This window comes from Solenopsis invicta, chromosome 13 (genome assembly GCF_016802725.1).
Source record: "Solenopsis invicta isolate M01_SB chromosome 13, UNIL_Sinv_3.0, whole genome shotgun sequence".
Lineage (NCBI taxonomy): Eukaryota > Metazoa > Arthropoda > Insecta > Hymenoptera > Formicidae > Solenopsis > Solenopsis invicta.
In genome coordinates, this window is record NC_052676.1 from 13,306,561 (window position 1) to 13,329,454 (window position 22,894).

A 22,894-nucleotide genomic window follows, 5' to 3' on the forward strand; every position below is an offset into this window, starting at 1 on the left:
GTTCGCATCATATACGTAAACGACCGCCGTTGAGAGCAGCGACTCCGTAATGCCTCGCTCGACCGCGCTATGAGTCGCGACAGCTGATCGCCCGCTTGCGGCTGGCGCCGAATCGGTCGACGCCGAAGGCGCACCCGCGTCGTCAATCCCACCGTCGCTCTTGGATATATGTAACAACATGTTTTAAATTGCACATTCTACAACTACCAGAAGGGCATTTGGTTGCTACGTGATTTTGACTGCGTAAGCAGTTGAGGCACATTTTCCTGCTACGCATCTCCGCGATTCGCTGATTAATCGACAGTTTTAGGAATTCCCTACAAAAATAAATTAAATGCTCGCCCGCGCAATAGTTGCACTTGCCCCTCTCGATAGTCGTGTGCAATGCTTGCCGTCCAACGTTAGAACGTGATTGCGATCGAGAGTCGGAGCGGACGGACGAAACCGAATTCCTTTTCGCGGATTCCTCTAAAATTTGACTGCGATGCGAAAGAAAATTAATCAGCTCTTTAAATGTGAGCAATTTAGAGCCCTGCAACGACGCGTGCCACTCACGCGACGTGATTGTATCTAATTTCGAAGTTATGATGTGGATAAGTAAGGCATCCCATTTATCGGCATTACAATTCAACGCCGTTAGCGCGCGAATATTCATCGAAGCCCCGTCAACTAATTGCCGAAGGTCACCCGCATTTTCTTTAGTTAAAACTGGCAACTCGAATATTGCCCGTACATGAGTTTGCACAATCACGCGTTTATTATCGCTCCTTTAAGAGGCTCCACGCAAGGTCGTAATTGTTTTCGGAGATCTCTAACGGTTTTACAATGTCAAGTGCCTTGTCCGTTAACGCTGCCCGCAAATATTGAAATTGTTGAATGTCGCTCAACGATGTATTGTTATGGATTATTGTTACGAAAGTATCTCGAAATGGGAACCAGTCATCGTATCTTCCCGAAAAAGTAGGCAAATTGATTTTTGGCAAGCGTACATGAGATATAGTCTCGTTATCGGCTCTTGTTGCACTCTGCGTGGAACCTCTTCGCGCGCCCGATGTATTATCGCTGTTTAGAAGTCGACGAAATCTCGCGCACAATGAATAGAACATCTCTTCGAACGCGATTCTATCGGTCACTTCCTCCTCATCGATCATTTTGATCTGCGTTTGTATTTTGCAGTAATCCTCCCAGAATGATTCTAAGCGAGCTTGCCGAATTTCTACTTGCGCCCGGGCATCGTCGGTTAATGTATCTATGTCGTTTAAAAACGTTTCCATGCGCGTGCACGAGCCCTTCACCATTCCGCGCCGTCGTTTATAAGCCGCCAAGTCGGATACTGTACGCGGTGTCACTGCGCTAGATAAGCCCGCCGTTGGGCTACGATCGGTCATCGGCATTTTCTCGAATTCGCGCGAATTGAACTTATAATTAGCAATGGATTGGTGCAGGCAAACAGACTCACCAGCTGCGTTGTCACCCTACTTGCGCCAGCGTGCCACGTCACGGCTCAGGATGCTGCCTCGAATCCGGAATCGTCCTCAGCGACCCGCGATTATGTACCGCACTGCAACCCAACGCCTGGCAGTAAGCGCCTCGTCCACCTCCCTCCGAATGGTCAAATTGTCTGCATTACCACGAGCGAACACCCTCCTGTCCACCTCAACTTCGACTCGATCTTGATTGTCACTAGCACTGTCTCTCCGGAGTATCCGGCTCGAAGGACCAAAATGTATTGTACGACAGTTGAGTCGTATGCGTGAGCGCGAGTATTGCCTTGAGTTAATAGTATTGCCTCGCCAACGTTAAGTGTAACGGGGTTTCCACGCAACACATGCAACAAATTCAGATCTTAAAAACAAGATTTATTGTCACAGTGCCAGAGTAGATCGATGTACAATTTGCGTTCGCTCGCGTGTAGTTGAAGTCAAGAGTGTTATCGCTTCGAAGTCTGGAGCAGGAGTGAGATCAAGAAAATGATCGAGAACGATTGCCGGTTCATTTCCCCACGCATCTCTTTTCCCGGAACCCGTCGGATTTCCCCGAACGAGAAAAGATAACAAAGTGGGGTCACCGCGATCGGTGCCCCGAGCAAGGCGTTATGTCGTTCGATTACGTACCGAACATCAATAATGAAATTAATTGAATTAAGTTAATAAAAAGTGTAGTTAAAAAATTAAAAGTTAATTTATGTTATTTTGATTTTATTAATAACGGAAATGACAATTGCATCCTTTACTTATAAATAAACTTTGTACGTATATTTTGTTTACCTATACTTATTAAATTTAAGTAATATAACTATTTCGAAGTTTCTGTCAGACATTTTTTTTCGAAGAGAGTTAAAAACAAGACTTTTTGCATTGAATAGCCGTTTAATATGAATGAAGATCATTTTGACGCGTTACGAGGTGTGTTCAAAAAGTATCGCGAATTTTGAATTTTCGCGGGTTACGTATATTCGAATTTCGATCTTTTTGTGGCGTTATGTTGGTACTCATGTCTCTCACTTATGCCGACAAGCTCGGCCATTTTGAATGTTCACTTAATTGTTGACAGCTGCTTTGCTTGCACGTGTTTTGGATCGTCTTCGATTTTTACCTATTCAAAAAAATGGATCAAAGAACCTGTATCAAATTTTGTGTGAAAAACGAAATTAAGTGCGCGGATGCATTCCGAATGTTGACTGTGGCATACGGAGAAGCTACCTTGGACCGAAGCAACGTTTATCGGTGGTACAAAATGTTCTCAGAAGGCCGAGAAGATGTGAACGGCGAAGAGCGTGCCGGACGCCCGAGCACTTCAACAACAGACGAAAAAATTAATGAAGTGGAGAAAATGGTATTGGCCAATCGTCGAATCACCGTTAGAGAAGTTGCTGAGGACCTAAACATATCGATTGGCTCATGCCATTCGATTTTTATCAATGATTTGGGCATGAGACGGGTCGCCGCGAAATTCGTACCAAAATTGCTCAATTGCGACCAAAAACAGCATCGCATGAACATTGCTAATGAGATGTTGGACTCTGTCCGCGACGACCCAAATTTGCTCCAGAGGGTCATAACTGGTGACGAATCGTGGGTTTATGGTTATGACGTGGAAACCAAAGCTCAATCATCTCAATGGAAGCTGCCGCACGAACCAAGACCGAAAAAAGCGCGCCAAGTTCGGTCGAATGTGAAAGTTTTACTGACAGTTTTCTTCGATTGCAGGGGCGTGGTGCATCATGAGTTCTTGCCACAGGGTAGAACGGTCAATAAGGAATATTACCTGCAAGTTATGCGCAATTTGCGCGAAGCAATCCGCCAGAAACGCCCGGATTTGTGGAAGAACAAAAATTGGCTTTTGCACCACGATAACGCCCCTGCTCACACATCGTTGCTTATGCGCGACTTTTTGGCCAAAAACAACACACTAATGATGCCGCAGCCACCGTATTCCCCAGATCTGGCCCCCTGTGACTTTTTCTTGTTCCCTAAACTGAAGAGGCCCATGAAAGGACGACGTTACGCTACGCTTGACGAGATAAAGACGGCATCGAAGGAGGAGCTGAACAAGATAAAAAAAAATGATTTTTTGAAGTGCTTCGAAGATTGGAAAAACCGTTGGCACAAGTGTATAATATCTCATGGGGATTACTTTGAAGGGGACAAAATAGATATTCATGAATAAATAAATAATTTTTGAAAAAACACAAAATTCGCGATACTTTTTGAACACACCTAGTATATTTTATAAAAGCACGTTTGAATGCATAAAGGAAATCTTTCTACTGCAAATGTATCAGTCAACAAGAAAGTTTGAATAATATTGATTAGTTATAATCACGTTTTCATTTCAATTTTGCTCTGTGTTTTGCTATTAAATATAAAAAAACTCGTGGGTTTTATGTAAGACCACTTTTTTGGAGGTACTGGAACTACATGATTTTATCATAATACGAACAATCACGTCACACGGAATGGCCTGTTTCGCATTCAAAAAAATTCGCACGAGTTTGAGAATCAAGTTCTCTACAATATATAGTTAAACCAGCAGTATAGACATTTACATAACACATAATGTATAACACATAAAAGAATTTCTCAATCAGAATTTTTTACTTCCTTTCTTACAATTAGTATAGAAATAAAAAACTCCAGCAGACTTCACGATTTCCCCTTTCGCCGATAATAAAATTCCCCGCCGTGTCGTAAAGAAAATCGGCGACGCAGGATATCTGTCTCGAGAGATATAACTCTTAAGAATACAACCGAAATGATAACGCAAAAATATAAAAGGAAATTAAATATATGGAACAAACGTGTTTATCCTGACGCAACGTGAAGACAAACAGGACCCGTAGAAATTATTTAAAGACAAGGGACCGACGGGAGACACATTTGAAGCAAATACCGAAAAGAAAGTGTCGAAATTATAATTTACGACTTTAACTTACCTGTTCAAACGCACGAGTCCCAACGCAATCGGGAACAATATTCGCGTCGTAAGAACGGGAAAAGCCAGGATTCAAAAGAAAAAATTCAAGTTTATCTTAACCTGGCGCCGAGTAGAAAATAGCTCAGAGTCGGAACATTGGTCAAGGAAAATAACAAACTATAAACTAAAATTTATGAAGATAGTTCTGTTTGCTCCCGTGGACGTCGCGACACAAACAACAAACCCTAAAAACAATAAATGACACGAGATATCGGGATTGTAAACCCTCGGAAAAGGAAAAACTATCGATAAGAAAGCCCTCGAACAATTGGGCGATCCCACAACTCGCCCCACTTAGAATTGAGGAAACTTGAGAGAAGATGGAGAACTAACCAATGATAGATCATCCTGGAGGATGATTACCAAGGTTCATTAACGAACTAGCCAACGACAAGTCGAGTCTAAAGAAAAACTATAAAGTTTATAACAATCCCAAATCTCCTACCAATAAAATCTCCATTCCACCCGCTCGACTTACTACGCCCTTCTTTTCAAGTCCTATAAAATGTCCAACTTCCTAACACTCATCATCATTTGGTTCCTTGAAGTTAGAGTCGAAGCTGTGCCAAATATTTTAAAACCGACTTAAGCTCGAGTTATCTAAAATCTGTGCTCCAAACAACTACGCGCATATCTTCAGCCGCACCACCGCTACCAATTAGCAGCCTAACGCTTCCGAGCTACACATGAGAGCCAGTCCAAGGAATTCTCGCCGTCTCTTGTTTTTCCTCTTTCATCAACAATCAACAAGTAAGTTATTTATTTCTTAACATCTTGCCAAATTTCTCTAATTTAGTAATCGTTATTATCAGTAGGCAAAGTGTACATTCCAAGAAAGTCGCGATCCAGTCGCCACCGCGGGGATCACCTCTTAAACTACGCCAAGTCAGACTCCTCAAGTTACTTTGGGCAATCTTGCTAACAGGGAGGCGCGTAAACCGAAATAAGGAACCGCTTCCAGGATGGGCGATTTTTTTAGAAACGCCCCCATTTGATTTTTCTTTGTCCTCCTCTCTAATTAACCAAGAACGCAACTCCTCCTCCGCCACCCTCTCCGGCCCCTTCAATTTCTTCCCAGCTTACGTACCGAATTTATCCCAACACTCCTCCGCTTTCCATCTCGAGTATTTCTTACTCCCCGGTCCCGTTAGATTTCGAGGACCCTCCTTCCCCCTCGAGTTCTACGTCCAGCGTGGAACTGGTAGAAGAAATCTCCTCCCCTCCTTTCCCCACGAATTCTGCGTCTAGTGTAGAATTCTTGAAGGAAGTCTTTGCTCCTTCTTCAACCACGAATTCCACGCCCAGCGTGGAATTCTTAAAGAAGTAAACACCCCTCCTGACCATGACCGCTCCTCTCCCGCAGAGCACACACTCTTCTACAATTATTTCCACAAACATCAATAGGTATAGTCAAATAAATTTGATGTAATTTTTCAAATATTTTTAAAATAAATCAGCTCCATCTCCTCTTGCGATATTAATTACATTAATTATTTATACTAATTAATGATAATGTATACTAATTTTAACTTTCTAGTTAAGTATTCATAATTTTTTCTTTATGTTATTTTCCAAACATTTGTTCGAGTTTTTAATAATAATAACTAATTATGTAATGTATCCATTTCCAAATAATTACAAGAATATATGTTAACTTTTAATTTTAAAGGTACTTTGATTTCTTAAACCCATCTCGTTCCTTTTCCTCCTGGCTAAAAAGATCACTCAAGGCCCGATCCCGAGTTAAAGAGATTCAAAACAGGGCCGACGATCGCACGACTTCTGAAGAGGTGTTAAAACGTGTCTTCACACGTTGACTTACTTCTGAGTCAATAAAGTGCGTATGTCCTCGTGCCGTACGTCCGATCAGTACGAGTTTAAGCATTTGTTGCGTCCCTCTCGCCTTACTTGTACCTCAAGTAGTCTACCCTTCCTACCTTTCCCTTGAGGCTGGACGTAACACTCTAATTGATAAATTTTTTTATGCATTATGATTTATGCATTATGCAAAAATGTTCTTGGCTTTACTATAAGCTAGCCTTTCTTTGTGACATATTTAACTTCAAGAAAATTAAATTGACAGTTAATAGTTATCGATAAAATGTAATTAAATAAAATTGAATGTCTAAAAGGTAATTAAGATAAGTTGAAATCATTTAACTTTTAACTTAATTAACCTTTACCTTTTTTTATTGGTTTATAATATAAAATATAACCATGGGGATATATACTAAAATATATATATATATATATATATATATATATATGTATGTATGTATGTATGTATATATGTATATAAATATGTATTAAAATAGAGTAAAAATATCATTGTTCCAACTATGCTTCGTTAATAACTGATATAATTTTATTGTTGTCCATTATTGTGATATGAGTACCTTCCACGTACTGAATTTGCACTTTACCTTCGGTAATCTGAAATTAATATTTCTTATGAAGTTATTATTAAATGTTAGAATCTTACTTGAAAAATCAAAACTATAGAAGTTTACTTAATAAAAACCATTATAGTAACTATGAAAAAAGTGGAACGAATTCACTGGAAGTCTATCATTTTATGGTTTTACATACAGGGTGGTCCAAAAGTCTGGATACAGTCAAATATCTTATAAAAAAGCATTTTTGAGAATAATGTTTTATTAAAAAATATCGTTTTAACACAGGCAATTAAAAGTTTGATTCCGCGGATGATGTTTCATATTGATACTTTTTATTTAGTTCTTCATTTACACAGTTTGTATTACACAAAAGTTGTGGGATTTCAAATAGCACATTACAATTTTTTTCTAAAAAAACACTGAAAATTTGAATGCTTACAGTGTACAAAACTAATGACTCTAAATATTTGTGTATGCATGCACACAAAAGGATTTAGAGTCATTAAGTACTGTGGATGTGACGAACCGCGAAGTCTTATCTCTGTCACACGTACACGCACACACGCAAGCACTTACGCACATACAAGAACTGTAAATCCGACAGTAACTCGGAAAGTACTAAATAAAAGAAACTTTATTATACTACATATTTTGAAAAGCTCTCGAAGTTAGTTACAAGAATATGTAATCAAAAATAGCAGTTACTATGTACAATATTCAAAGTGATTTTTACGTAACCTTAATGCATTCAAAATTGTAATGTGACATGCCACATTAAAATCTTACAACTTTTGTACAAAGTAATTTTTTTTATAATGAGTTATTCTATTTTTCAAGATTTTTGGTCTATCTTGTATGTACACCCATGGAATTTGATTCTGTCCATGGGGAAATTTTCCAAACTAAGAAGTCGCTATCTTTCTACATACTTACAGTTTATGATTAACGTAACGACCAATAAGCTCTAGTCGTTACATTAATCATAAACTGCGAGTATGTAGAAAGTGATAACTTTTAAAAATTTTCTCATGGACAGAATCAAATTCTATGCGTGTATAGTGCATTGCATTGATGCCTGAGGTTCAATTTTAGGGACCACGTTTCTTTCTTAATTATTTTCACGTTTATGACCAAATGCTGCGTTAACGATCACCGCAGCATTCGGTCAGGAACGTAAAAATAACCAAGAAAAAAATGTTGTCCCTGAAATCGGTACCCCTGGCATCAATGCAACACACTGTATACCTTAATAAAACAATATAAATAAGGTAAAAAAAAATAGATACTTCTTGTCGTGTCAAAGTGAAAAGTTAGATAACTTATGAAAAAGTATTAATAGCACGGAATAAAAGTCTTTATTTATATTGACAAAGAGATAATTACGTTAGGGTTTACGAGCGTGGCTCATAGCGCAACATGGTTACGGTACTCTATCTCTCTCTAAGCGCACGTCGTCACGTGAAAGCTAAACTCCATATACCGAGTGACTCGATATACCACACTTTTGAAAAATTCGGAAAACGTTTTATCAAAAAATGTTTGAAACAAAAGTTGTAGCGTGTAAAAACATCCATTTCTTAATATCATCAGTTTGGCCTTGGAGGGCACCATCAAAGTCAGAACAAGATCATATTGAATTTTTAAAATAAAACCGTCTAAATTTTATTACACATTTTTATAGTTTAATTTGAGTGTTTTCCAATACACAGTAAAGAAGTTTACTTTCGTTAAATAATTTTTGAGTTATGAAACATTTGGAACTTACAGTATCATTGCATTAGCATTACTTAAGGTGTACCGCATGAAAATTGCCCGATCTGATTTATATTTCTTTTGTATTGGATTTACACAAACAATACAAAAGAGGTGTAACTCGATAGGACACCCAACTGTATGGTCGTGAGCTAAAAGGTTGCAACACATTTTCTTCGATGGTTTTTGGAATGTAGACTTGCTTATCAAACAGCGAACGTAATTTATTCTTACCTGTAAATCCAGCTAATTACGTTTGCCGATTGATGACATCAAAGAAAATGTGTTGCAACCTTTTAGCTCACGACTGTACATTGGATAATACTAATAACATTCAAGCATTACAATACAAAAAATACTAAATAAAAATGAACTTTATTATAACTTTATTATAATGTTTTGGCAAGTTTTTAATAGATCTTTTCAAAACCTACAACTTTTGTCTGAAACATTTTTCTATAAAACTTATATTTCGCGAATTTTTCAAGAATACTGATTTTTTCCTTACCCTGTAGATGTGTGCGTGCGTGCGTGTGTGTGTGCGTGAGCGCGCGCGTGTGTGTGTGTGTACAATACGTATATAAAAAGAATAAGAGTAACGAGAGTTGACACCAAAATTTTGAGCAATGTACTTCGACTATCCCAAGAGAAAAGTTCTACAATATTTAAATTTGATTTACCTTATGTAAACCATAATCCTCTTCAGCAAAACAAGTAATTGCAAGCGTTGGTTTCAATAAGGTTATAGATGATTTAAGGCGAGGTAATAAAGTCACATTATAATTCTGTATAGCGATTATATGATCATAAATTGTTAAACATGTGAGTTTCTGATTTTTTGTGGTTAATATATTTAATTCCTCAGGAAAGTAAGCATGAAATACTTCTAGCTTCTCCTCCCAAGTATCACATTTATCCAGCTCTAATGAAAACTGTAAAAATAATTGATATATACCTTTTCAGTTTATTTATTTTATATAATATTATTTTCATATAAACAATTTTTATAATAAAAAATTATAATGATTTTATAATTTACAAACCGCTTCTTTGTCAACCGTATTATATATATCCATCAAATTAATTAATATAATATTTTGTAACTTCTGTTGAGAAGTAGAAAACAAATATTGGTCGATCCAAAATTTCAATTGGTCAGGAGCTCCGTCTATAAGTATTAAGCGTCCTGAAAAATTCTTAGCCTCTAATAGTCTCGCTAATTCGATAGCAATTAAGGATCCAAACGAATATCCCACTATTAGAAAGTCTTTTTGATTTTTGATTTTTTCCAATATGTACTGAAAATACAAATATAAACATAGGATATTCCGTAATTCACGAATCAAAATGCTACGTCATATACTGTATACGTAATCCGTCCAAAACGTTCTAGAACTTTCGAATTAGCGCACCAATAATAACTTAATTATATATTCTAGTGACACTGTTTAGGCTCTTAGCATTAATACAATGTAACATTGTTAACAATAAATACATGTTGCTTGAGGTCAACAGTTTCACAAATGCCAATGAGAGCCGACGTAGGATGGACGTGTGTGAAATCCAATTTATTAATTGGAGCGACGATCTTTGATGTGGATACACATTACTTGACTTGTTTTCATTTGTCTGATTGTCAAATTTTGACGAAGCACCATTTCTAATTTTGCGACTTTAGTACTTTCTTTTTTCTTATTAAATAATTGCAGACACTGAAGATAACCTAAACGAGGGTCGAAATGTTTGTTAATTACTTCAATTAATAAATTGGATTTCACACACGTTTATCCTGTGTCGACTCTTATTGGCATTTGTGAAACTGTTGACCTTAAGCAACATGTATTTATTATTAGCAATAAGGAACATAGGTCATGTTGGCCTGATATTATAAAAGTTATGTATTTTTTTAACAGCCCACGTATACATTACACTAAAAAAATTAAAGTATCACTTATTCTGTTGTTGCTACATAAGTATAGATAATCTTTAATTAAGTAATACATTTTCTTTAAGTAACTTCTGAAATAATTAATGACAAAATTTTTTACTCTTTTGTCCTGAAGCTATGGATATAATTATTGTATATCATAATTATTATAATATATATTATTCATACAGTACACACATATACGAATTATTTAATTAAAATATAAAACATTTAAAATAATTAAAAATTACATACAGGCAGTAAATAAGCAGCTGAATTAGTCACTGAATGACTTTGGTTCGGAATATTAAGTACATTGTGTTGCAAACAGATTGCCGAATATTTAATTCCTGATGCTATTGAATTAAATATGCTTGAACATCCTTCAATTCCTGGTAAGAAATATACATTGCCTTTATCAACTTCTTTTTTTGTATCAAGTTCTACAAGAATTTCTGGAACCAAGTCTGAATTGTTAATCATTCGAAATATCATGTTTACACCTTCCGAAACAGTCGTACTAATTTTATTTGTGTCATGCGTGTTTTCTTTTTTGGTTGTATATGTCATTTGTCTAATTTTATCGAAATTAAGATTTCTAATATCCTGTGTTGTCAAGAAAATATCAAACTCTTTCTCTAATATTTGTTTAACTTCTACTGCCATCATCGAATCCATACCCAGTTCAGCTAGTGATGTGTTATGCGCCACTGTGTTTAAATTTTTCAATCCTATTGCAAATTAAGAAAGATATTTTAGTAAATTGTATGTTACATTATTTAAATTTTTAAAATAGCTCTTTAGAATTTAGATACTTGATATAAAAGATTAAAAGAATTACCTAATAGAGGTATGATAAATATAATAAAAGTAACAAAAATAAAATTTATACAGTAAAGTGTAGATTTCATTAAGTAATTTTTGAGAAGAATAGGTTAAAGGAGTATAGATAACTTTCAAATGCTCAAATAATAGAATATATTAGGAAACTGCCTTATTACTTTTTCTGAAACTTTAAAATTTAAATCAGAAAATCATTATATGCAAATTTTAGTGTAACTTTAAAATTAACTTTAGACTTCTTATCCCGGTTGATAGTTGGCTAACAATCAACTTTATGCTGTTTAGCACGCTATATCACTTTTGGTTATTTAAGCTAGGACATTGTCTTAGAAGTTTACTTACCCATAATATGAGCAATTGTTTCGTAAATATTCATTGATCCGCCAATACTTGTTTTTTTAGCAACAACCATACTGCTTACAACAGCTCGATCTTGCAGCAAGAATGTGTTTAATGTATCCAAGCAAGAAGATATTCCTTGTTGTAATGTACCTCCAATAATACGCTCTTTGTTGTCCTCTTGCATATCTGCGACGAGTCCCACATCACCAATAGCACCCCATTGTATTGCTAAACCGTGTAATCCTTCTTTCATTCTTTTTTCACAGATTCTCTCCATTACGGAATTAGCCATTCCATAATTTGTTTGGCCCGCATTTCCTCGCCCACACGAAACGGAAGAAAACACGACAAAATGTCGAAGTTGGGGACAAATCGTTCTCGACAATTCGTCCATTTTCTTCGTCATCCATGCTTTTGATTTGAATGAATCCTCAAACGATTGCAGTGACTGATTCTCGAATACACAATCTTTAAGCACAACTGCAAGATTAAATATGGCATCCACTGGCCCTATTCCTTCAGCCAATTTTAATATATATTCACAATCTTCATGTTTTAAAGTATCATTGACTGTAATAATCTGTACATTTACACCATAAGATTGCCACAACTTTATTCTTGATTGTTGATAACCGGTTCTTATCCCAGATCGTGATGTCAATATCAAATTTTTTGCACCTCTAAGAATCAACCAGTTTGCTAACTCTAAACCAAAACCGCCCAGTCCACCCAAAATAATGTAACATTTATAATCCAAGCAGTAATATTGTGGGTAAGCGGACAGAGGAGTATCCAAGGTCTGATCGTCTTCATGAATTTTTATTATTATCTAAACATTTAATTAATATAAAATTATCGCTATAAATCGAAATAATATAGAGTCAATCTTATTTTTCTTTTACTTTCTTATTAATATTGTTTTGTATTTTACTAATTATTTATTATTATTTTTATAAAACACGAAAATAGAAGGCCTATGTCTGTCACAGCGGTTCTTGGTGCCGAATAAAGGTTTTTAATTTTTACTGACTCTAGCCTATTTGAACTGCGCGCCGCATATTCATCGGACTTGAAGCAGGAATAGTAATACTACAGTTTTTCCGGGAAGCGAGGATATTATACATGCTTCTTATAGCATTAAGATTATAATTTTATTATCATTTCTAACTGGGAATGTTTATTAAAAACTAATGCTTACTAAATACTTGCGTATATCTTAAATACAGGTGATTGAAGTTTTCAATCAAACTCTTAGAAATGAAAACAATGATATATCTAAATCGACTACTATTTGTAATGTACAATGTTTTGATGAAACAAGTTCTATTAATCTTTAAACATAATATATATTAGGAGTACAAATTGAAAACCGCCGTTTTTTGTCAAAATTTGAGGATTGATTGTTGAAAAATGGTTACATACTTATTCTTGAAGGTATTGTCCATCGCTGGCCACTACTTTCTCTCACCTTTTGGGCAGCATACGAATCCCGCGTCGAAAAAACTGCTCGTCTTTTGTGGCGATCCACGAATCGACCCAGTTTTTGGCCTCTTCGTAATAATGGAAGTGCTGCTCAGCCAGGCCATGCGCCATTGATCGGAACAAGTGGTAATCTGAAGGGGCGATGTCAGGAGAATACGGCGGATGAGGTAAGACGTCCCATTTCAATGTTTCCAGATAGGTTTTAACGACCTGAGCAACATGTGGCCGAGCGTTGTCGTGCAGCAACATCACTTTTTCGTGTCTTTGCTCGTATTGTGGCCGTTTTTCCTGCAATGTTCGGCTCAAACGCATTAGTTGTGTTCGGTAGCGAGCTCCTGTGATGGTTTCACCCGGTTGCAACAGCTCATAATAAATCACGCCGAGCTGGTCCCACCAAATACACAGCATGAGCTTCGAGCCATGGATGTTTGGCTTGGCCGTCGATGTTGATGCATGGCCGCGGTAGCCCCACGATTTTTTTCGCTTTGGATTATCATAATGGATCCACTTTTCATCGCCGGTTACAATACGATGCAGAAAACCCTTCCGTTTTTGCCGTTGGAGCAGCTGTTCGCACGCGAAAAAACGCCGTTCGACATCTCTCGGCTTTAATTCGTATGGCACCCAGTGTCCATGTTTTGGATCATTCCCATGGTTTTCAAACGATGTGAAATAGCTTGTTGAGTCACGCCCAATGAATCTGCAAGCTCCTGTTGCGTTTGAGATAAATCTTCATTCAGTAATGTTTCCAATTGTGCGTCTTCAAACTTTTTCTCCTGTCCGGGACGCTCCTTGTCTTCTACGCCGAAATCACCACTTTTGAAGCGTTGGAACCATTCTCGACACGTTCTTTCACTAATGGAAGCCTCACCATAAGTTTTTACAATCATTCGACGCGCCTCAGCCGCAGATTTTTTCGAATTGAAGGCAAAAAGCAAAACTTCCCGCAAATGACGCTTATTGGGCACAAATTTCGACATTTTCGATCACAAAAAAATATATAACGCCGATAAAAATTCACAACTGCAATGATAAGGAATTGTTGCCAGATGCCCAACCTTACATTTCAAATTTTTGATCTAACGTTTGGCGCCAGCATTTACTGCTGGCGCCATCTACTGGAAAACGGTGGTTTTCAATTAGTACTCCTAATATATCTACGAGACCCATACAGTTTTAATCTTTCGCTCTGTGACAAAGGGCATGAGAAAAGAGCACACGCTTCCTTTTTTTCCTTTTTAGTAAATTGTAAATTACGTTTGTTCTACCCAATAAACTTTTACTTATAAGGTGAATATTAGAACTCTATACACAAATAAACTGGTGCTGATAAGAATTGTGTCGTTTTTTAACTTTTACTGAGTTATTTAAAAAAACTAAATGATATATAATCCCTTTCTATCCTCTAATTTCATATTAGATCATTTTTTGGCTATGTTGTTTATTCAGCCACAATTCTATGATACTAAATTTTGAAAAATTTAAACAAAGCTTTGTTGAATATATTATTAAGTGGAACAAAAATTATGACTTTTTAAAGTTGCCTAAGTCTTCCACATGCATACATGTACACACACACCTTATAAATTAAAAAAAAATCATACCTTGCCGATATGTTTTCCAGTAGCCATGTATCTAAAGGCAGTTTCTATCTCGTTTCGTTTAAAGACTTTTCTACACAGTGGTTTAATAACATTCATTTTTAAATCTGTTGTTATTTTCTTCCACAGTTTTATCTTTTGTTCTGAGTCCACAGTCAATAACTTATCTAATAAAATTCCATAAAAACTTATGCCTTTGGAAAAAGCATGTACGTTTAATAAATTATTGGAAAGCATATCATATTTTCCTATTTCTAGAAAACGTCCACCATTTGCTAAGCAGCGAACAGATGCTTGTAATTTCTCTTCGGCTAAAGAATTCAATACAATATCCACTCCGCGACCTCCTGTACACTGCATAATCATTTCTTCGAAGCTTGTATTTCGAGAGTTTCCTATATGATCTTCAGGAATAGAAGGAAACGTTTCTCTTATAAACTGTCGTTTTTCTTTAGTACCAACTGTCGTGAATATTTCGCAACCTTCATAAAGTGCAAGATGAATCGCAGCCTGACCAATACCTCCTGTTCCAGAATGGATCAACACTTTGTCTTTCTTTTTCATTTTACCCTTAAAATACAATGCATAATAGCACGTACTATATACACACGGAACCGTTGCTGCGTCTTCCATTGTCCAATTGTCGGGTACATTCCAACTGAGATATTTATCGGCCACACAAGTGTTTGCCAATCCACTAAAAATAAATTTTTAGAAAATGTATAATTTTGTTTTGCGTAAAACTTACTTTACCTTACGAAACATTCAAAATTTGAGTGTTTAAGAAAACAAAAATTAATAATGTTATCAATAATGATATATTTATTATAATGTTTTATTAATTGTTAGTAACATAATACACTATAAGATGTATTATTATAAAAATTGTTATAAAAATTGTTACTTATTGTTACTTATACTTTAGTATAATGGCCAATGTTCACGATGTTAGAGTCCAATTCGTTCTTAAATCACTCACACACACACACGCACGCACACACACACACACGCACGCACACACACACACACGCACACACTCACAAACACACACACAAACACACACACAAACACACACGTGCATACACAAAAAATAAATAAACAATAAAATTGCCACTTATTCATAAAAGCTGCTTCAAATGGTTTCTAACATCATGAATATTAATCCTATTCAACTTAACACTCAAGTTAACTTTCAAATTGAGGCTACGTAATAAACCGCTTGTAATAAACAATTTCCGCGCGCCTCTGTCGCCAGACGATCTTATTTTTCCATGCACTTATATTTGGCGATAGATTAAACTAAACAATGATTTTTAATGAGTAATATTTCATTAATTAGTAGACATTTTGTAAAATGGCAGATGACTTTCCTGCTCAGTTTGATTCTATCAGCCCACAAAAAGTGTAATCATTTTCGAACTCTGTATTTGTTTCCTTAATATAAAATTTAATCTAATATATTTGAAATTAAATATTAAATTGATACTACTAAATGTAAATAGTTATTTTTTATTAATTATATATTTATAAAAACAATTATTTTACCCATATGAGCACAATCCCATTACTCTTTGTCCATGCATGTCAAATCCAACAAATTCCATGCCAATTAAATCACATGATGCATCGTTTTGGTGGAAAAATCGTTGGACAAATGATTCTGTAAATTGGATTTTACCAGTAGCCAACATAATATCTCTAAAATTTAGAGACGCATAAATTACATTAGTGAGGTCTTCATTCTTAATACGAGAAGATATATTTCTTTGCACCCAATATAAAGTACTCAAATCCCCTCGCACCTGTTATAAAGAAATATAAATATTTACAATAAGTAATTACAATAAGAAATCATTGACCGGAATGTAAAAATCATAATATCAAAAGATTTCAGTTATATTGCAAAGACGTTTCAATTTTTCAATCGTATTGACAATGTCTATGAGATCTTTTTTTTTTAAACATTCCTATTGCAATATTTCTGCAAACATTTCTGACACACATTTCTATTCAGTGAATGAGATTAAAAAATAACTGGACTTTATCATATTCAAAGACATAACATTTTTCCGAAATAAAATTTATAAAATTTCCAAAAGATGGTTTAATGTTATTGAAAACAATGGCGAATGTAATTAAAAAATTTGCATTATTTCCTTTTAAAATACTAAATTTAACAAAAAAACTAATAACAAATCTTCAGGTAATTTATCAATTTTTAAATGCCGAACATTAGAGAAAGGGAAACCAACAGATATAGCGAAAAAATATTATGTTTTGAAGCAAGTAATACAATAAATTATAATAAATATTACTTAAAGAAGAGTTGTAAGATTTTAAAAATATATCTACACCGAAAGTTAAATTAATAATATAAATCAATTTTATATTAATTGTGCTAATGAGCATCCATAACATTGAGGCTACAATAAAAACCTCCAACCTAAATCCTTGTAAAGAATTTGCTGTGAAAAATTTTACTTTGGCTATAGATAGAATATGTATATATCTCCCTACATTGCAGGACGGTCGTCTTACAATTAGCTAAAAAATTTATTTGCAGTTTAATAAAGTTGCAGATGTAGATAAAATCATACAAGGAATATTAAGCACTAATTGTAAGATCCACCTTTGACTGAATAAAACTCATTCTCTAATTAGTTGTGTATAAATGTTTACCTATAATAAAGTTTATAATAAAACTTTTGACGCACCTTCTGTTGAACGAAAGCATGTTGTACAAGTTTTGGTTCTAACGACGGCAATGAAAAATGCCTGTAGGATCCCCAAACGTTATTGGAACGTATAATATTGATAGGTAGGTCCAACTGCAGTTGATTCGCGTACAATAGCTCATGCAAAGAAAAGGCTGGCACTTTATCATCTTGAATAAATACACATCTGATTACTTCACCACCCGGTTCCTTTCGTAAACAATTAACAAGGCCTAGTAATCCGCATTCAAAATCTTTTTCTGCGACAAGTATTATTCTTGTATTTACAGTAGTCTGATGTTCCACATTCATGATTGATTTCAGTTTATCTATCCATGTAAATTCGTAATTATTTACGTGTACAATCTGGTACTGTTTTATAGCAATATTTTGTGTTTTTCTTAGCAATAAAAGTGTCTTTTCATTTACTTGTTTTTTCAGTATAATATCCAATCCATATGTTTTTAGGCATGAATAATCATAGATTGAATCGGATTTCTCCAAAGTAAGTAGAAAACCTTGCGACATTAATAGAGACAATAATTGTCTATATAATTTCTTGTTATTTTTAGTCAAAATATCATAACCAATGATCATTAAACAGTTTTCGTCTTTTGACAATTTAGTAATCTCTGTTGTAGAAACGTTGTTTGACAAAGAGATATTTTTGAATCTTCCATGATTTGTTACTAACTTAGTATGATGTCGAATCTGAGGTAAATCACTTAATACATCATCAACAATTGGATAATTTAGGTCTTCTAATGTTATTTTATCATTATCATCGATATATTCAATTATTTTTATATTTATTATATTACAACATTCGAGTGCAATATGTATCGACGTTCTTATTGCATCGCGTAACGACATAGTTTCTAAATCATGATGAGCAATAAACTTGTATTCTTCAAGAACGACATTAACTGCTTTCTGTCGGCGAATTATAGGAGTAGTTGCGGTACCAAAAATTTGTATTCCTCCGGATATTACAGCGTCCAATGATTTATAATAACGAACAGGAAATTCTGCAACGTATTAAATAAAATTGATTTGTCGTACAAATGTAATATTATACAATCGTATTCTGTTACATTTATCTCTTACGGAAAATTAATATTGATGCTCAATACTTACAATGGAACTGTCACGAAGGTCCGGCGCCGTTATGATTCTTGGAAATATGTTGTTAAACACGAAAATTAAAGAGACCCGTATTTTTTTATATGGACGGAGTCTCATGTTTAGGGAGTGAAACACGCCTTTGAAAAAAAAACAGTATTTTTCTTTTGGGGGGGATATCGTTGAAAGTATAAGAGATAAAAGAAAACATTTTCAACAAAAGTTATACGGTTTAAAAAATACTTTAAAGTTGTAAAGAAGACAATTTTTTTTGTTTTGCTTAATAAAATACTCTTTTGTTTAACTAAATATCCCCACCACTCAACGTTTTTTTAAATTAAAAAAATTTTTTTCAACCAAATTAAAGGTTATCTTTTTCTAAATCGAACCATATATAATAAAAGTATCTTACAAAAAACTATTTTTGAGAATTAATTATAAAGGTCTCCGTATACACTATCTCATATGTGTGAGTAATTACTTTGAATTTAATTTTATGTAATAATTATATTATAAAAGAATGGATTTGTAATAAAATTGTCTTTAACTTCTATTCGTAGAAAAAATTAAATTTAAAAGAAATAGTAGGGTTAGTGTACGTATATGTACATATACAGAATGTCCCATTTTAATAAATATATTATGCCAAATATTTCCATTCCCTTGCATTTTACAAGAAAATGTTTCAGACAAAAGTTGCATGGTTTCAAAGGGGTCATTGACCTTGCATAGTCATTTAAAGTTCACACAAAGGTCACCTTCAATGTCTTAAATTGAAACTACTATTTTTCATTACATATTCTTGTAGCTTATTCTAAGAGCTTTCCAAAACGGTATAAATAAATTACTTTCAAATAAATACTTTCCGAGCTATAAGGCTTGAAAGTTACAATACTACCAGCATTAGCGTTATCCGAGATATACCACGTAGAGGTTGCACGGTCAGATTTACATCTCTTATGTGTGTGTGTGTGTGCGTGTGCGTGTGCGTGTGTGTGTGTGTGTGTGTGTGCAGAGGCGTTTATAATTAATTCTCAAAAATGGTATATTGTAAGAGACTTTTATTACACAGGGTGTTGAAAGAAAAGGGTCACATATTGTGATAGAAGGTAGTATCGATTAAAACAAGAAAATAATGTCTAATTAACATGAGTCCCAAGACTAATATCTTTTGTCATTTTCTTATTAGTCGTGTCATTTTTAGAATGTAATGAACAAAGGAGTAGGGGAAAGTAGGGTACAATGAGGATGTTTTTCTGCTAGATGCCCTAAAAAATAAAAAATAAACACAGAGAAATAAAAAAACAATTTTTATTTTAATATGAAATGTAATTATTTATCTTCCATAAAAAAATTAAAGTAAAAAATCTAAGTGTACGATAACATAATAAAAACTTTTTTTAAAAGAAAAACAAAAAATTTTAATGCTGACTTGGCATTAGTGGAGTTGCTCTGTGTGATTGCCATTCACTCTCACGTATGTTTCAGCCCTACGTCTAAGAGAATCACGCACTCTTTCAAATCAGGCATTCTAATTTTAATTCTTTCTCTTGATATTTACGTTTGGTTTGCAATAGATACTATGAGCCTACTCTTTTGTTAATTATATTCTAAAGATGACACAACTGATAAGAAAATGACAAAAAGCTCAAATAACAGAATAGCTTGTATCTGTGAAAATGTTAGTCTTAGGACCTATGTTAATTAGACCTTTCTTCTTGTTTTGACCAACACTACCTGCTATCGAAATATGTGACCCTTTTTTCAATACCTGTATATGGTTGAATTTGAAAAAAAATAATCTTTAAAATAATCTTAATTGGCTGAAAAAAAATTTTTTTAATATGAAAAAAACTGGGTTGTGGAAGTATTTTGTTAAAGAAAATTTTAAAAAATTATTTTTTTTTACAACTTTAGAGCACTTTTTAAACCGTGTAACTTTTGTTAAAAAAATTTTTTTTCTCTTATACTTTCTATGATATTCGCCCTGAAAGAGAAATTTCGTTCTTCTTCAAAAGGATTTTACACCCTAAAATTTTGCACCCTGAGATTTTGCACATATAAAAAAATACAAGTCTCTAAAATTTTTGGTTTAACACATATTTCAAGCGGAATCAAATCGGCGCCGGCCACTTGTGACATGTCCCTTGTTAGTATTTAAGTTGTAATACTGATTGTGAGTATTGAAAGTAAGTATTGGTGAATACGTAAATATTGATGAAGGTAAGTATCAACTGTTAATTTTTGTAAATACTAAATATTAGAAACTAATAATTAGAAATTGAGGTCATTAGAAGTTGATCAATACTTATGTATTAGGAATAATTAAGTATTGGTAAATAATTGAATAATTGACAATTAGTTCTGGTGAATACTTTAATTAGTAATCATAATAATGTAGAGGCGCCAATACGTATTAAAGAGATAAGAAATATGATTAATTCTTTGAGAAATTAGATGAAATTTGCGACTTTGCTGATTGCTGAAACCTCGTAATTTTTTAAACAATCAAGTAATAATGTTAACAAATAATACAAATTATGCTCGATCATTTCTACTCTTTTCTATTTTATTTTTAACCTTTATTTTTTAAAGCATTGTAGGCACATAATTTTTATAAAAATTGGTTAAGAAACTAAAATATTTAGTCCGATATGTATAACTATATATTAAATTTGTTTAAATCTTGGTTTAATATTTGAATGGTTGACATGGATAAAATATACCTTTTTTGTGAAACTAAGTAACAATTAAATCAACTTAATGTTTAATTAATTATCGTATAGTGTTGCTCGAGGCTGAAAGAGCCATTAAAGATGGCAGCAATCTAGTCGTTACCGACACACACACACACACACACACGCGCGCGCGCGCGCGCCCTCACACTCAAGGCTCATAACACGTATGTGTTCGTACTTAATAAAGCACTTAATTAAAGCACACGAGACATCATTTATGGAGACCTAATACCACAACATGATGGCAGCGTGGTAAAAAACACATTAAAAGTAATTTGAGGCATAATAATAAAAGGTGCAACGCAGCAAGTGCAAGAACGTAAAAGTGAGGTTAAGCAAGCACGATGTTGGAAGACAACGAGGGCAGTCAAGGACTCTCTCAGTGCATGGCAACAATTGCGCAATTACCTCCGCCACCGAATTTTAGCTTTTGAATTCCGAAGAATAGCAACGATGGTCCACCAAATAGAAGCGTTACCTACAAAGAAGCGGTTTGTTAAGTCAGCCTGAAGAGACACAAGCCAATCAATTTGTGTACTTAATGGGGCCGCAAGCAGAAGACATTCTGTTATCTAAACGATAACAGCTTAAACAGCCAACGACGGAGAAGCTAAAAGTTATAACGTAATAAAGAGAAAATTGGAAGAACATTTCAGGGCTCGAGTAAACATAGTTCTAGAAAGAGCACGATTTAATAGGCGCGTATAGCAGAAAAAAGAAACAGTAAAAGATTTCATTGCGGATCTCTATCTGTTGGCAGAGACATGTAATTTTGCTGCATTAAAAGACGAACTTATTAGAGACTGTGTTGTAGCAGATATTCGAGACCAGATACTGTCAGAAACATTACAGTATGATCCTGACCTTACGTTGGAATAAGCAAACACAAAGGTATGAACGAAGGAAGAAATCAGAAACCAGCAGTCTTGAGAGGAGCGCAGGCGTCAAGTAATCTCGATAGAGTCCACAGTTAGAATCTACAGATAGAGTCTACGAAAAGGTCGTGATTAACACCAGTCATATGGTATGCCACGACAACAAACCAAATAAAGAACAGCAAAGATGAAGTGCTGCAACTGGTGCGGCGTAACACCGCAACATGCTTTTTTCTCGTGCCCAGCTAAGGAGTTTGAATGCCATAAGTGTAAGAAAAAAGGACACTGGGCAGCAATGTGCAAAAAAAGTCGTGCACGAAATAAAGAAGGCCAACAATGAAAAAGAAGAAGACAATGAAAAGGAAGATCTCTACTTAGACGGTGTGCGAGCTATGAATAATTATAAATAAAAAGAAGAGTGGTAGTGTAACTGACAAAGGATCACAGATACGCATCGACAAACGTCAGAAGAATTAAAGACAGCGTATTCTGAACCTCCGTGGCTAGTCTATATAAGCATCAATGGAACAAAAATTACTATTAAAATAGATACAAGAGCTGACGTTACTGTAGTAAGTAAAAAGCTCACAAGCGATATTTAGAAGATACAACATTAACAAAAGTAC

General features: G+C 34.7%; 1 protein-coding gene and 1 non-coding gene across 2 annotated transcripts in view; both read right to left on the reverse strand.

Moving 5' to 3' along the window:
* Positions 1-758: 758 nt before the first annotated feature.
* On the reverse strand, positions 759-1,394 carry LOC120359352. Its single transcript, XM_039456496.1, has one exon. It carries the CDS (start codon positions 1,392-1,394, stop codon positions 759-761), a length of 636 nt encoding a protein of 211 aa, XP_039312430.1.
* A 5,419-nt stretch (positions 1,395-6,813) lies between these two features.
* The window catches only part of LOC105204773, a 43,575-nt gene continuing 27,494 nt past the window's right edge, over positions 6,814-22,894 (reverse strand). The window contains exons 9-16 of the transcript XR_005576174.1: positions 17,534-18,561; positions 16,365-16,621; positions 14,823-15,516; positions 11,737-12,565; positions 10,807-11,282; positions 9,668-9,922; positions 9,305-9,556; positions 6,814-6,909 (exon numbers count right to left, since the gene is read on the reverse strand). This is a non-coding gene — a transcript (fatty acid synthase). The remainder of the gene's footprint in view (positions 6,910-9,304; positions 9,557-9,667; positions 9,923-10,806; positions 11,283-11,736; positions 12,566-14,822; positions 15,517-16,364; positions 16,622-17,533; positions 18,562-22,894) is intronic.